At 36.7% G+C, this 13,909-nt stretch overlaps 1 protein-coding gene across 1 annotated transcript in view; it reads left to right on the plus strand.

Annotated features, from left to right (window-relative positions):
• Positions 1–307: 307 nt before the first annotated feature.
• Positions 308–13,909, plus strand: part of LOC143728783 (uncharacterized) — a 31,144-nt gene continuing 17,542 nt past the window's right edge. Inside the window, exons 1-3 of the mRNA XM_077219622.1 lie at positions 308–527; positions 648–813; positions 900–1,015. Coding sequence (XP_077075737.1) covers positions 375–527; positions 648–813; positions 900–1,015 — 435 coding nt within the window. The 5' untranslated portion in view covers positions 308–374. The remainder of the gene's footprint in view (positions 528–647; positions 814–899; positions 1,016–13,909) is intronic.

Raw genomic sequence — 13,909 nt, forward strand, 5'->3', positions numbered from 1 at the left:
TTTTGTTGAAATATTTCTAAAATAAATTTAAAATATGTGTCTACACGACTTTTGGTTGGAACCTATTTTTTTACAGTGGTTGGAACACACAACCTCAAATGAGCCTTACGTTTCACAACAACAACACAACTTTCTTTTAGAGATATTTCAACAATACCTATACTATACAGAGATCGCACTTGGGGTGTTTTGGAATTCACATTACGTTTCACAACAACAACAACAACAACAACAACAACAACAACAACAACAACAACAACAACAACAACAACACGCACGCCGCGCGACGATTGAAGTGATACAGGAAATGACGTGCAAGGGAAATGCACGGGTGAGACAAAAGTTCTCGCGCGAGACTGTTCTTCCCTCACATAATGGCGAACAACAAGCAGCTTGCACTCCAAGTTATCTGTGCGCTGATTTGCAGCGAAAAAGAAAAAAAGAAAAACAACAGACGAATATGGAGGAGAGAATGTTTAAAGAGACGCGAGCACCAAGGATTGTCCGTTCCGCAGAGAGTGTTGGAGGTAAACAAATACCTATAGCCTAACAAAAGCAGTTAACGTTAGATGATTGCGTGCTGGTGTGCCGTGTAGCATTATTTAGTCAAACCCCTTCTGATGTAAATTATATGTTATTATTGCTAGTCGAGTGAAGAGCCCGGGTGCCGGGAGCTGTTGCGGATGACGGAGGAGGAGTTCGAGCTCCTGCTGGGGAGCGTCGGGGCCCTCATCACCAAACAACACACTAAAATGAGACGGGCAATATCCCCGAGAGATCGCCTGTCTGTGACCTTGCGCTATTTGGCTTCAGGTGAGTCTGCCTGGGAAGTATTAATATAATGTTGAATTCATTGAACGTAGCTGTTGTTTATTTTAAGGGTTATTTTTGTTATTCAGGTGAAACATTCAGTTCCCTCAGTTTACAGTACAAGATTGGGGCGAGCACTATTTCACAGATCGTTATGGAGACCTGTGCTGCCCTGCACCAGGTCATGAAAATAGACTACCTGAAGGTAAACTCTGATTTCCATTTACTCAGCACAATCTTGAACATCTGCAGCAGTAACATTAATCATAACTAAAAGTATATAGCATATTAATTTAAGATGAAATGATAGTATCTTGTGACCATGTGATGTGAAGTCACGGGACCCAGATTCTATGACTTGGGAGAATAAAGTTTCATACGTAAACCTGAACGGTTATAGCTACCTGGGACTATCAGAAATAGGGATTATTAATAAATAAATAAATAACTTAAAAAGTACATAAAGTGCAGCATTAAAGGGGACATCAGATGCCCATTTTCCACAAGTTGGTGTGATTCTTTATGGTCTTCATGGGTAGAGGTCCTTTTGCTTTGAACTTTGAGCTTCATAACTTTGCAGATTTTGTTTATGCTCAAACAGCAACATTAGCCTATACACCAACTGAAGTGAAATCATTATCAACAACCCCTTTAATATTGGCCAAACAACATTTAATTCAAATATCAACTTAATCTTTAATATTTGGTCACTTCTGTACGATAGAAATGCAAAAGCCGCTGTAATTTCTTGAACAAGAACACATGCACAAACTCGGTGCAAGGGTTAAAAACATTTATTTTGAATGAACAACAATTTGCATATTCAGAAACATATTTATGTATTTTCCTGTGTTGGCGTAGATTTACAAATGAGTTGTGTAACAAATCTTGTGAAAATGCTGCACACTGCGTTCCCAGATGAACATTATAAGCAACCCCCCAAACTCACAGCATGCAGAGATGGAGTTTGAGAATCCCGTGACGCGCTCCACGCATATTTGATTTGATTTGATTTTTTTAACGAAATAACCCAAAAAAAAGGAGTAGGCTGAAGCCGAGGCTTATATTTGCCTTCCCTATTTAACCATATACATGAAGAATCAGCATTATAAAAAAAAACAGTATACATAATTATACAAAACTGCACATATATATATTTTTTTACATAATATTAACAAAATTTACATACTAACTGAATAATCATTGACAATTTTCTTTTTTAAAGATATTTTAAAGCTAAACAGAGAAAGTACATAATTTCAAATCATCTTTTAGTAAATTCCATAGTTTCACACCCATAACTGATACATATCTCGATTTTACATTAGTTCTTTCTTTTCCACATTCAAACAAACAGGCCTCTTAAATTATATCTACCCTCTATTAACTTAAAAAATTTCTGAATACCAGATGGAAGACTTTTATTTAGTGCTGTATACATTATTTCCAATATTTTATATATACAATATCTGTAAATTTTAAGGTTTTACTTTGAATGAAGAGTTTATTAGTTGGTTCACGATATCCTACTTTATTAATGTCTAATAGCTCTTTTTTGTAACTTACTTAATACAGCTATATTTGTTTTATTTGCATTTCCCCACATTTCTGAACAATATGACAAATAAGGCTACTAAGGAGGAATATAAAATACCCTTTTTATTTATTAGATATTTTGTTTTATACAATATTCCTACTGATTTTGCTACCTTGCTTCTAATATATTATGTGTTTTCAACTAAATTTATTATCTATGATCACACCTAAAAATGTGGTTTCATAGGCTCTTTCGATTTCAACTCCATTTAAATGTAACTTTGCATTACTATGAGTCCTATTACCAGAAAATATCATAAATTTAGTTTTATTCATTTAAAGATAACTTATTATAGTCAAACCACTTCTTTAACACAATTAATTCTTTTTCTACCAATTGCAATAATTCATCCATATTTTTTCCAGAGCAGAAAATATTTGTCATCGGCAAACATTATAAATTTCAACATTGTAAATACTGTAAAGATGTCGTTTAAATAGAGAATAAATAATTTTGGTCCCAAAACTGAGCCTTCTTGGAAGACCGCATATTACTGTTTCTAATTCAGACTGTGTATTATTAATTTGTACATACTGAAATCTAGTGATGCACGATATATCGGCCGCCGATATAATATCGGCCGATATGGTCAATTTTTTACACATCAGTATCATTCCGATGTCAAAATAGGGCCGATGTGAACAGGCCGATAATTATTCTTGTGTATTTGACGTGTGTGTAGGCTTAGATGTGAGTGTGGGCGGGGATGTTTGTTTTTGCACGAGCGCATACATTACACACATACGGTAATGTGCTGAAGCAGGTGCTGGAGGCGGCAAGTTACGGCACTATGCCTTGTTTGCCTAAGGCATACGGCACTATGCCTTTGATGGTTCTTCCGCAGCGGCGCCAAGCACGTCAGAACAAACAGAAGACAGGGTGTGTGTGTGTTCATCTGAGCCTCATTGGTCTGTCACTGCTCGTCAATGTCAGAATATTTGAGATGACCAATCAAATCAAAGTAGGCGGGCTTTATGTTCGCAGCGCGAATTTTAGTAGAGAGTGACTCATAGACAGGAGCGACTCGACGCACTTCAGTTTACGGTCGGTCAAGCTGGATTTCGTTACAAAAGTATTCTATATTTTTTTATTACTAGGATTTACTAGGATTAAGTTCACCATAACAAAATTAACTGTTACTAAAGATTCATGCAACGTTGAGTGCACCTCGCACTCCACGTCATAGCAGAAAGCGCGAAAGCTTGCGCACCGTTACTATGGTTATTAGGCAAGTGAATTACAGAACAAGATAGTAACGTTAGCCAAGCGTAGTTTGTCGTCTGAAATAGGAAAGTTTCAGTTTAATCCGCTGTGGCCACAAATGCCAGAATTCAATAATTTAACCCCCAAATCAGAGCTTTTCTGTTAAAAGAACTTGTTTTTTACCCGGTCTTTTCAATAGTAGCTGGCAACCATGCGCGCTCGCTCTCTACACTGCTCAAGAAGCGTGGATGATCTGAAAACACAGACAAGCTGGAGTTCAGCAATCTTCATTTGAGATTTTCAACTTAAATTGAAGTGTCATTCAGTCGGTCTATGTTCTGTCACGAGCCGCTTGCGCTGTTTGTGCGAAAAAATGCAGGCTGATATCCAGCAGTGTTTTTAATGTTGATGCAATGTTTCCCGAATATCCACACAATTTCAAATGTGACATTGATTTTATACAACAGTTAAAAAACAAAACAAAAGGGTAACATTAAGTGATTTACTACATTTAAAACAGTATAGTCAGGCTTATTGTTCTATTTTGCAACGAAATCTGTGGCTTTGAACGAATGGTGAGATTCAATTATGAATGACTCGATGACACACATAAAGACAATGAATTACCGGCACCTACTGGCGATTTTAATACAATATTTTTATTAATATTAAACGATTTTTAACATTGCCTATGGATTGAATATTGTTTTATTTAATGAATTATTTATTTTTTAAAGGTATTACAAAGGTAAAAAAATGAAATGGAAAAATTGATTAAAGGGGGCAAATATTGTCCCTTTGAAAAGGTGTTACTGCAGACTAAGTGGAAGAGGGGTACGGCACTCTAAAAAATTGGAGAACCACGGATAACATTACTATCAGATGTAATGTTATTACCTTGACAAACTAAAAAGATATAAGACTCAAGTTTCAGTATTTGTCTTAATTTGTGTCAGGAGTTGTGCAATTTCCTCCTGGACCCCCATACACCCACCACCCCATACATACAACTGAAAACGTACATATCCAGACCCAATACTTTCCCTAAGAAATGGGTGGTCCATTATCACGTTTGACAGAAGCTCAGTGTACTGAAGATAAGTTGGATACCTAACAGGAAAATCAGAAGGAAAAAAGCATACTGGTGTTAGTAACTATACCAGCCATAGCAACTACACACTGAAAATTCTAAGGTAAGGGCAGATTGTCACAATTATGTTCGGTCTAGTCTGCACCTGTTCTCAGTCCCTGATTAGTTCATCTTCATCCACCTGTGTCTGGTTAGTTACCTCATTTCATCGATGTGCATTTAGGCCATCCTTAAACATATTCTTGTTTGCCGTAACTTGACCGACCCTGTCAATTTAGTCCGACCGACTTGCTGGTTGTGAACTTGCATTAAGACCGGACGATTATTTTTTACTCTTCAAATAACTACTACAAATGCAATAAAACAATATTAATTATATTTTAGTAAGTATTGAGAATATAAATTGCCTAGGCCTATGTACAAACTTAGGCTACGTTCTTTCTTTTAAATAAAACCCTGTGACGTCATCTATGATTAGGTTTACACCATTGGTTTAAGCATGTCACAATATGGCCTGTACTTTTTTTTTTCTTTTCACACTAAATATTGTTTATGCGCAAAACGCTGGTGAACTACAATATAACAGAGTGGGCACAATAATTTGTTTTGGCGTATGGGATACCGTTCTGATTACCTGCTCATTGGTGTGCTTTTAAGTTTCTCCAACTGGGCCAGAAACAGACTCTGTTTGCGAATGACCGGAATGAGCCTCTCACACATTCTCTCTGAGATAATAGCAAGAGTGGCTCCATCTATCTCATGTTCTAGAAACGAGAAAGCATTTAATTAAGAAGGAAAGAAGGAGAGGTTCAATAAATAGCAAGCATTGTTATGAATTTACCAATTAGACCTTGCATTGTGATTGGCTGAGCTAATGTCATGGTTCGCGGGTTTGCTTATTCATTCTGTGTGTTACTGCCCTGATCTGATTGCCTATCAGCGTCAGCTGCGCTGACAAGCAGTCAGGTCAGTCGCAGGTGTACCTCGTTTATAGTCCTATATGTAGTGCTGTGTTTGTCATGTTCAGTGTCAGATTGTTTGTCAGATTGCTCACTGCAGTCACCCTGCGCTGCCAAGGATCTGCTGCCGATCTCAGACTTCCTACTTTGCTTGTCTTGCTGATTATAAATAAACTTTACCAGTACTTGCATTTGGATCCTGTGATTCGTGACCTAACAGCTACATTCCAGGCATGACCAAAACTTTTTTCTATTGGGCGGACATATTTCACCACCTGAGCAAAAACATTCATTTGTAACTTTTAACTTGAATGTGGCATTTCTATTTTATTTGACCCTTGATGATACTTATTGGTATTAAATCAGATTTTTGAAAAACAAGCAGTTAATTAAGAAGTCACTAAATGAAGCACATTTTAGGTTACCTGAAAAAATTTTCACAGTGCTGTTAACTGTACAGTCTTTACCAAGAAGTCCTATGAAAAATAATTTACAAAATCTTCTGCAGGACAGTTCAATTCTTTACAATAATAGAATATAGTATGAAAGAAAAGTAAGCTGTTACACTGAGATGGTTTGGGAAAAACATAAAGTGTTTTTGTACAGTCAATTAATTGTGTACAGGAAGCATTAAACCATCAAAGTTAAATGATTGTTTATTTCTTATGAATTTCCAATATTTTCTTTAGCAGGGGGTAGCAGGGGGTTTCAAAGTTTTTAATGACAATGAGCCTGTGAGATTCTTTATTTAGGCTTATAATATAATAAAATATAGGCCTAATATAATATTTAATAAAATATTGGCCTAATATAATATTTAAAAAACGAATTGAAGTATTTGAAGTGATATAATATATCAGTTTAAATGCTTCAATTTGTTTACATATTACATTATTATAATATATAACAAACTGAAGCATTTAAATAGATCGAATAGCTAAATATTTTCAAGAAAATTGAATATGTGAACTCTTTTATAGTAATGTAACCATGCCTGAACCCATCCCCCCCCCCCCCCCCCACACACACTCACACAAAAACATAGATTTAAACTGATGATAGCCTATTTTGAATTTGCACACGGGTGGGTGTGTAATTGTTACCGTTCTGTGTCCATCAACAGTTATTTCTACCACTTTAATCAAACCACTCTTCTTTAAAACATTATGATGTGATTTTATTTTATATGTCTGCGTTTCTCGTTGCCTCTCGTATTGAGCTATTTGGTCCGCATGCAAGACTCACTGCCAATCACACGTGCTCACATCATTCTCTTTCTATGAAACCTGTAAACTGCATTCACCAGTTTTCACTCTATAGCGGTTGACCAGAGCACTGAAATTATTTCTCACTTAAACTACAATCAAATGGATTTCCCTACACATTTCGCGTCAGTCCTCTGCGTCGCATTTTAATCTTTTCTGCGCTGCCGCGGCTTCAGAGGTGCGCGGCCTCAGCATCAGAAGTGCGAGACCGTGCACGCGCGCAGCTTAGAGGGAACATTGATTCCAGGGAGTGACAATCTTGTGAAAAATGTGTATTCTGTTGATCAATTACAGCAATAAGAGCTAAATTAATGATGTTGTAGCTTAGCAAATTTATAACTTTGCAACTCTCCTTTTGGGGGAGGTTGTATAGGTATACATGGTATAGGTTGAGTGGTATTGGTTAATCACAAATTAAAGCTTGACATTGCATCGCTAACATCAAGATTCCGATTCTGTTCATCACTGAAATCAAACAAATCATTAGCCTAAATTTAAATCAATTTGAAGTTGCAAATAACTTAGTATATCTTACAGGCCGATGAAGAAGTGTGATGAACAGTTTGTCCTCTTGATCTGTGTATGCATCAAGGGCATGGAAGTCAGTTTCCTTCCCAGGTGAAATGGCCACCCAGTGAGTTTTCGATTGGACACCGTAGGCATGCAGATGCTCAGAGAAGCACCAAGTTTGGTAGAGTCTTCCGCACAATTTCCACCGACTGTGGTACTTGACAATATGTATAACTTTAAAAAAAACTGGGATTTCCTCAGCATGCACAAGGTCAAGGATCAAGAAGTCTCCAGTGGTGTATTTGACTCTGTCATATAGCACTTGTTTGGTTTTCCAGAGTGTCTCACTTAGTTCAGCAGTGTCCTCTGCAATAATCTCTCTAAGCTGAGAGGGTAGTGCATTCAAACGTATCTCTATTAAAGAGTACGGGACATCTTCCGAGCCATGGTTTCCAGTTGATTGTGCTTCCCAATACTGGCACATTTGATAGCGCTTTGCCAGAGTCTTTGCAATATTCTGGTAATTGTTTACAATTGATGAAAGGCGTTTAAAGTACAGGTGTTTGCCCTCATACCTGAATGTGTTCTCAGTGGACCGTGCTGTTTGATTAATCGAGGATAGTTAACCAGAAAGTGAATCTTTGGAGTGAAGTTGTCAGGGAAAAGCTTCTGAAAACTTTTCAGAAATTCTGTGATGAGAGCAGACAATGGACTCAGCCAACTTGTTTTGATCACAGGTGCCAGTACTATGTCACATATAAACCTAAATAGCAAATAAAGAGCCCAGTAAGTGTTTTCCTGAGGGATGAAGCTTCCAATAAAAAAAGATAAGAGTCGGAAAAGGGTCAGTTTTTCAACAGCTTTTCCTGGGATGACAACTTGCTGCAGAGCAGATGGCTACAGCAAAACAGGCCTGTGAGTGATATCGTTTCGTCCAAAGGGGAACTGTTGTAGATGTTCATTAAACTGTTGCACTGTTACCAGCCTTTCACGGGTAAGCTTCAGCAAGACTAATTTCAGAACCTGTGGGATAACCCCTTCAAGAATATCATGCATCAAGTCAGGCGGAAAGGATTCAGTAACCTCAAAATGAGGCAGTTTATCAAAAGGGCAGCATCCAGTAACACCATACAAGGATTTACCATCTGACACTTGTAAATGTCTGAGGTGTGTGTCAGGAGTCTGGAGAATACAATCACTTTCCTCAGTTTTGTTACCAATTTCACGGTGGTGGCACAGACAGAAACGACAGATCCGTCCTTGACTAAACCAAGTATTGAAACTAGCCAAGGAATGGGCTGATAAATTGTCAGCACAAATGGAAATCACGGAGCCTTTGAAAATGCAGGACTTGTCTTCAATGTCAACTGATACACCACGGCGCTGAAGTTCACAAAGGTCACGAAGAAGAGGATCCAAAATTTGCTCGTAACTATACTTCTGAAGCAATCGGTTTCTGACAAGTACAGCCACATGTATATTTTTAAGACTGGAACGATACTTCAGAGGAATATTTCCAAGAACAAAGTAGACACTTAAAATTTTGTGGATCTGCCTTTTGGATCCTAAACAATTTACAATTTCGAATTCATCAGTATATAACTGGAGCCTCAGCTGTGTCTCAGAACCATCAAAAATCTGTGAAGTCTTTAAGTGTTTCTCCATCAAAAACTGTGTCTTCCACAACATAATGAAAAACATCATCTCTTTTCAGAATATATTTCAAAACTTCCAAAATGGGAATATACTGGAAAGTCTCTTTTCTTCCTGTTGAGTCATATCCAAGTAAATACTCGACTGGTTCAATTAACCCAAACTCTCTAATACAGTATTTCTCAAACTGAAAGTCTGACACTATAACATCAAAACACTTCCCAAAGAGGTTGTCTTCAACCAATGACTTCAAGTTTGAATGATGTTCAATATTGATATTTGTTACTTCTAGACAGAACTTTAGAAGGTCCTTAGACTGTTCATTAAAAAGTTCAATGAGTATTTTCACTTCACGAGTAATAGTATGCCGAACAGTTTTGGGGAGGATGTGCTTTTCTTGAAGTTTTAAACAAAACAATGAAAAATGTCTCTCAATTAGTGATCTGAACCCACATATTTTTTCAGAAAAAGACATATTTGGTTCTACAGAATCAAAAGTTTCCTCAAAATCATTAAAAGTAGGTGAGGTGCCTGGAATCTCCTGATTGTTCTCTGAATCCTCTGCGTTTCTCAAGATTTTATGAGTCCGAAAAACATGGATATTATAAATATATGCGAATTAGCTGATATTTGATTAGATACAAAATACCATTTGCATATTTGCACATAAAATTTTAGAAAACCTGTAATACAAAATAATATCGTCTTAATGCAAGTAATCAACTAGGAAAGTTGAGTGGTGACATCTAGCAGTTAATCTCATTTACCCTATTTATGTTACCTTAAGTGTACTCCACACTAGCAGGCGAGACACTACATGTGAATGGTAAGACTACATAGTATCCATGGTAACGATGCAGCTAGCTATAAAGCCCGCCACTGGGGGAACAGCCGTTAGACCATCAGTATCAGTGATTTAAAATATAATAAACGGGAGTGTTATAACGTTATATCTGGAGAAAGTCAAGAAAAGAACAACCCCAGTTAACTTTACACACTCCAGTGTTTGTGAAACAACAAATAAACCTAACCGTTTCTCCTTAATGTTAACTTACACCTCTATCTGTGTATTTCTCGAACTTTGTCAATTAGACCAGGCTTTTCAGTATGTTTGGTTAAAACTTAACTTACGTCAATGGGATGTTTAGCGTTTTATTAGCCAATACGGTTGGTCTGGCTCCACAGTCAGCTAACATTAGCATAACACTAACAGTTAACCTTAGCATTAACGTCACAAAACACGGTAAAACATTTGCAAAATACAATGAAAAGTTTCCCCTGACAAGTAACTTAACGTTAATAGTATATTTCTGTCGCAGTATGCGCTATGACACTCACCTCGAAAAATTCTTTCTCTTTTTGAAGTCTGTTCATCCCGGTTTTGATTGATGTCGAGTCCAACGACAGTTTTTCTGGAGTTTTCTTTGAGGCTTGCGCTCGCTCATGTGAACCTGACCTGCACAGTGCACACTACTTGGCGCGTAGGTTTATATGTTTGAATATATATATATATATATATATATATAATACATACTTTGTAGGCTAAGTAGAATTTGAAACACGTTTTTAAACATAACTTCTCTCCTCACTCATTTCAGGCTAATTATTTTACTAGGCCTACCTACACAAATAACAAAAAGCAATTAATATATGAATATAGCTTTTTATTGAAGTTTGTGACATAATTTCGGTATATAGCCTATGACTTCACTTCCACATAATTCTTTTTTCTTTTTTTCTGTGGTCAAAAAGTCTTGTGTGGGGGCCTTGGAATAGGCCTATAGCTATGTGCCTTGTGTTCAGGAAAATGTACAGTATTTTAATATCATTTTTCTAATCCTATCACCAACTAAACTAAGCCACTAAGAGAGAGAGAACCTTAAAAGAATTGTAGGGGCTTAATGGTTTATTTGTATGGCAGTGGTGCCATATAGCACCTTAACCACCCCAGAGAACTGCTGAAGAACCGCTGAAGAACCAAACTGGGCTTAACAGGTTCTTTAAATGGTAGTGGTGCTATATAGCACCATAACCACCGCAAAGAACCCCTGATGAATCGTTGAAGAACCATTTGTTTTTAGAGTGTAACGTCTCGCTAGAGTGGCCAACTTCGGAAAGCGCCTTTCATTTGCTTGTGGATGTTTGCATCGCAAGTGATATTGCATTGTAGCCTACTTGCACTAGGCCTACTGCTTTATTTTAATGCTTTATTTTATTTCATTTATCGAAATGGTGCCACACTAGCTACTTCTTTTCGCTTGGTTCATTTTGCTTGCTTAGCTTGCTTTGCTTGCTTGCGAAATATGTCTTTAGGCGCGTGTTGTTGCGCGTGTCGACGGACGCGCCCCGTGATTTAACAAATATAGGCTACATACTGTTTTTGTTAACCATGCAGCAAACAAACAAAAAAGCTAACTATATATAAATATATATTTACAGTAATATTATTAATAATATATTATAATATTATATAGTAAATATATACTTTTAAACTGTTTAACTGATAGTATTAATCGGTAATTTTTTTACTTTCTGTAAAGTATCTGATGGTTTTACAAAACCTTCAAATGTTCTGTTATGAACACTAGTTCGATGCTCACATCTTCCATGTCTTATATTTGTTGCTCTGTTGACTTCTGGTAATTCATCATAATACCTTATCTCAATTAAATGTACTGAAATGAATGTATATGTGACACAAAAAGGCTGTTTATTATTTTGGCCGGTAAAAAATATGCTTGGCTGGTGGATTTTTTCATCTACCAGTCCCTGTGGCAGGTGAGCCAAAAAGTTAATTTCGGACCCTGAGTTACTGAGAAAAAATGTGTCATTAAATTAGTTACTTATGAAAATGTTAACGATGACAAAGGGGGTTACTTCTGAATCTTTTCTCTAAGAAGCTGGTATATGTTGAATAATATTAATTGGTTGCTTTGCCTGTTTTTGATGTGCACGATGCCTACTGCCATGTAAAGGCCGTTTAGTAAAGCGATGCTATTCTGATGCTTTGGTTCTCTTGTTGAATTTTCAGCACACCACGTCTGCCAATTACATCAATCCACATTGCCGCTTAAAGCTTTTGGCTACAACCTGTCTCAGGGTGTCCGCGGGGTCTTAAAAAGTATTAAAAGTTGATAAATAAATTTAGAGAAAATTAAGGCCCTTAAAAAGTATTAAAAAGTCTTAAATGCCATTTTCCAAGGTAATACTTTTTGTATCATCTTTTCGTTATGTATATTTGTCCATAAAGTATAAAGTTTGCCTGAATTTAAACATTGCGTCTGCGAATAGTTGGCGTTCTGTGTAGTTTATGGAATCCTGCTAGATATGACGTCATCTGTTACCACGCTTCATGACTTACTGCTGCGTGATAGCGCATATGTCCCTTACGCACGGTTGTTAAACAACATCGTTGACTAATAGGGAAATTAAATATACTCGGCAAGCTTAAGTTGTATCTTAAGGTTTTCTTTCACTTGAAAACATTAAACAATATGTGTAAACAAAAAATGTAAAGAAGCATTTAAGATCAATCAGTAGCCTACGAAAGGGAAAAAAAATGCTAATAAAACAGACCGTTCCACTTATCGTACAGAAGGTATACACTCGAGTCAACATAATATTTATCTTGTTTACATTGTTTCACTTTCATGTTGAGAAAAAAAATAATATTACATGCTCGAGTAGAAAACGTGCTGCCGCTGACAGACGTTCCAGGGACATAGTGACAGACAACAAAGTTTCTAACAGCACTTAGCGCTTTCTGTTAAGGACTGATTCTTTAACGAAACTTAAAGGAAGTATATGTCTCAAAATTATTTTGCTATCAGTTAAGTAATCATCTCGTTCACTCGGATTCAGCTGCGCTACCTGCAGTCGTCAATGCAGTGATGGACAGATGTCTTTCCTCATTCGACTGCTGTTTGGATTTCATGTGATTTCTCATTGTGGTGGTGATATTAAAACATAGTATCATTAATTAATTTGAAAAGTAATTCCGTTTTGTAATATCATTTCGTAAGATCATTTTCATCCAAGTAATTCCAAACTTCACGAGGCTGACGATGTGATCAAATACAATCAACACGCTCCACAGCGCCAAACAGTGCATTTAATTATAACTGCGAGTAAGTGATTGGGATTTATCATGGATTAACAGCATTTACTGTCAGCAAAGCAACGTAGTAAAATTCGAATAGTATTTTGTTTTTGCGAATAATAATTACAGATCGAATATTCGTTTACTGACACTCTGCTCTGGTGCATCAAATCCAGCACTCAGTGGTAATCACAGGTAAACTGTCTGACCAGTCAGGTGTTTGTCATGAGAAGTTTACCACAAAAGAGCTATGGTTTGCAGACAGTTATAAGAGTTGTTGTTACAAATACGTCTTTTGAATATACTTTGTGAACTCTTGTCCCTTTAGCTCAGAGAGGTATATTTTCACTCTTCAATAAGTTTTGTCAATTGTTTTGTTTATTGGTCTTATTCTGGTTTATCTTTCTAATAAACCTTGCATTGGGTCAGTCATTCAATTAATTATCTTGTGCTTCATTCCCACACTTCTGAATTATTTTGTACTGATAAGGAGTTATCAAAAACTAAGACTGTTTAGTTGTGCTATCTTACAATCATTATATAAATGTAAGGTGTCGACGATAATGCTTAAAACTTGAAGTGGCGATGAAGTCTTAAAATGTATGGAAGGGGTCTTGAAAAAGGTCTTAAAAGGTATTAAATTTAATTCCATGATTCCTGTATATACCCTGTGTCTGAGATTTGCCACCATGGCGAGTGATAAAAATGTAATCCAGCGCTGGA

This window comes from Siphateles boraxobius, unplaced genomic scaffold (assembly GCF_051911475.1).
Source record: "Siphateles boraxobius isolate OS27281-9 unplaced genomic scaffold, OSU_SipBor_1 8, whole genome shotgun sequence".
In the NCBI taxonomy this organism is placed as follows: Eukaryota; Metazoa; Chordata; class Actinopteri; order Cypriniformes; family Leuciscidae; genus Siphateles; species Siphateles boraxobius.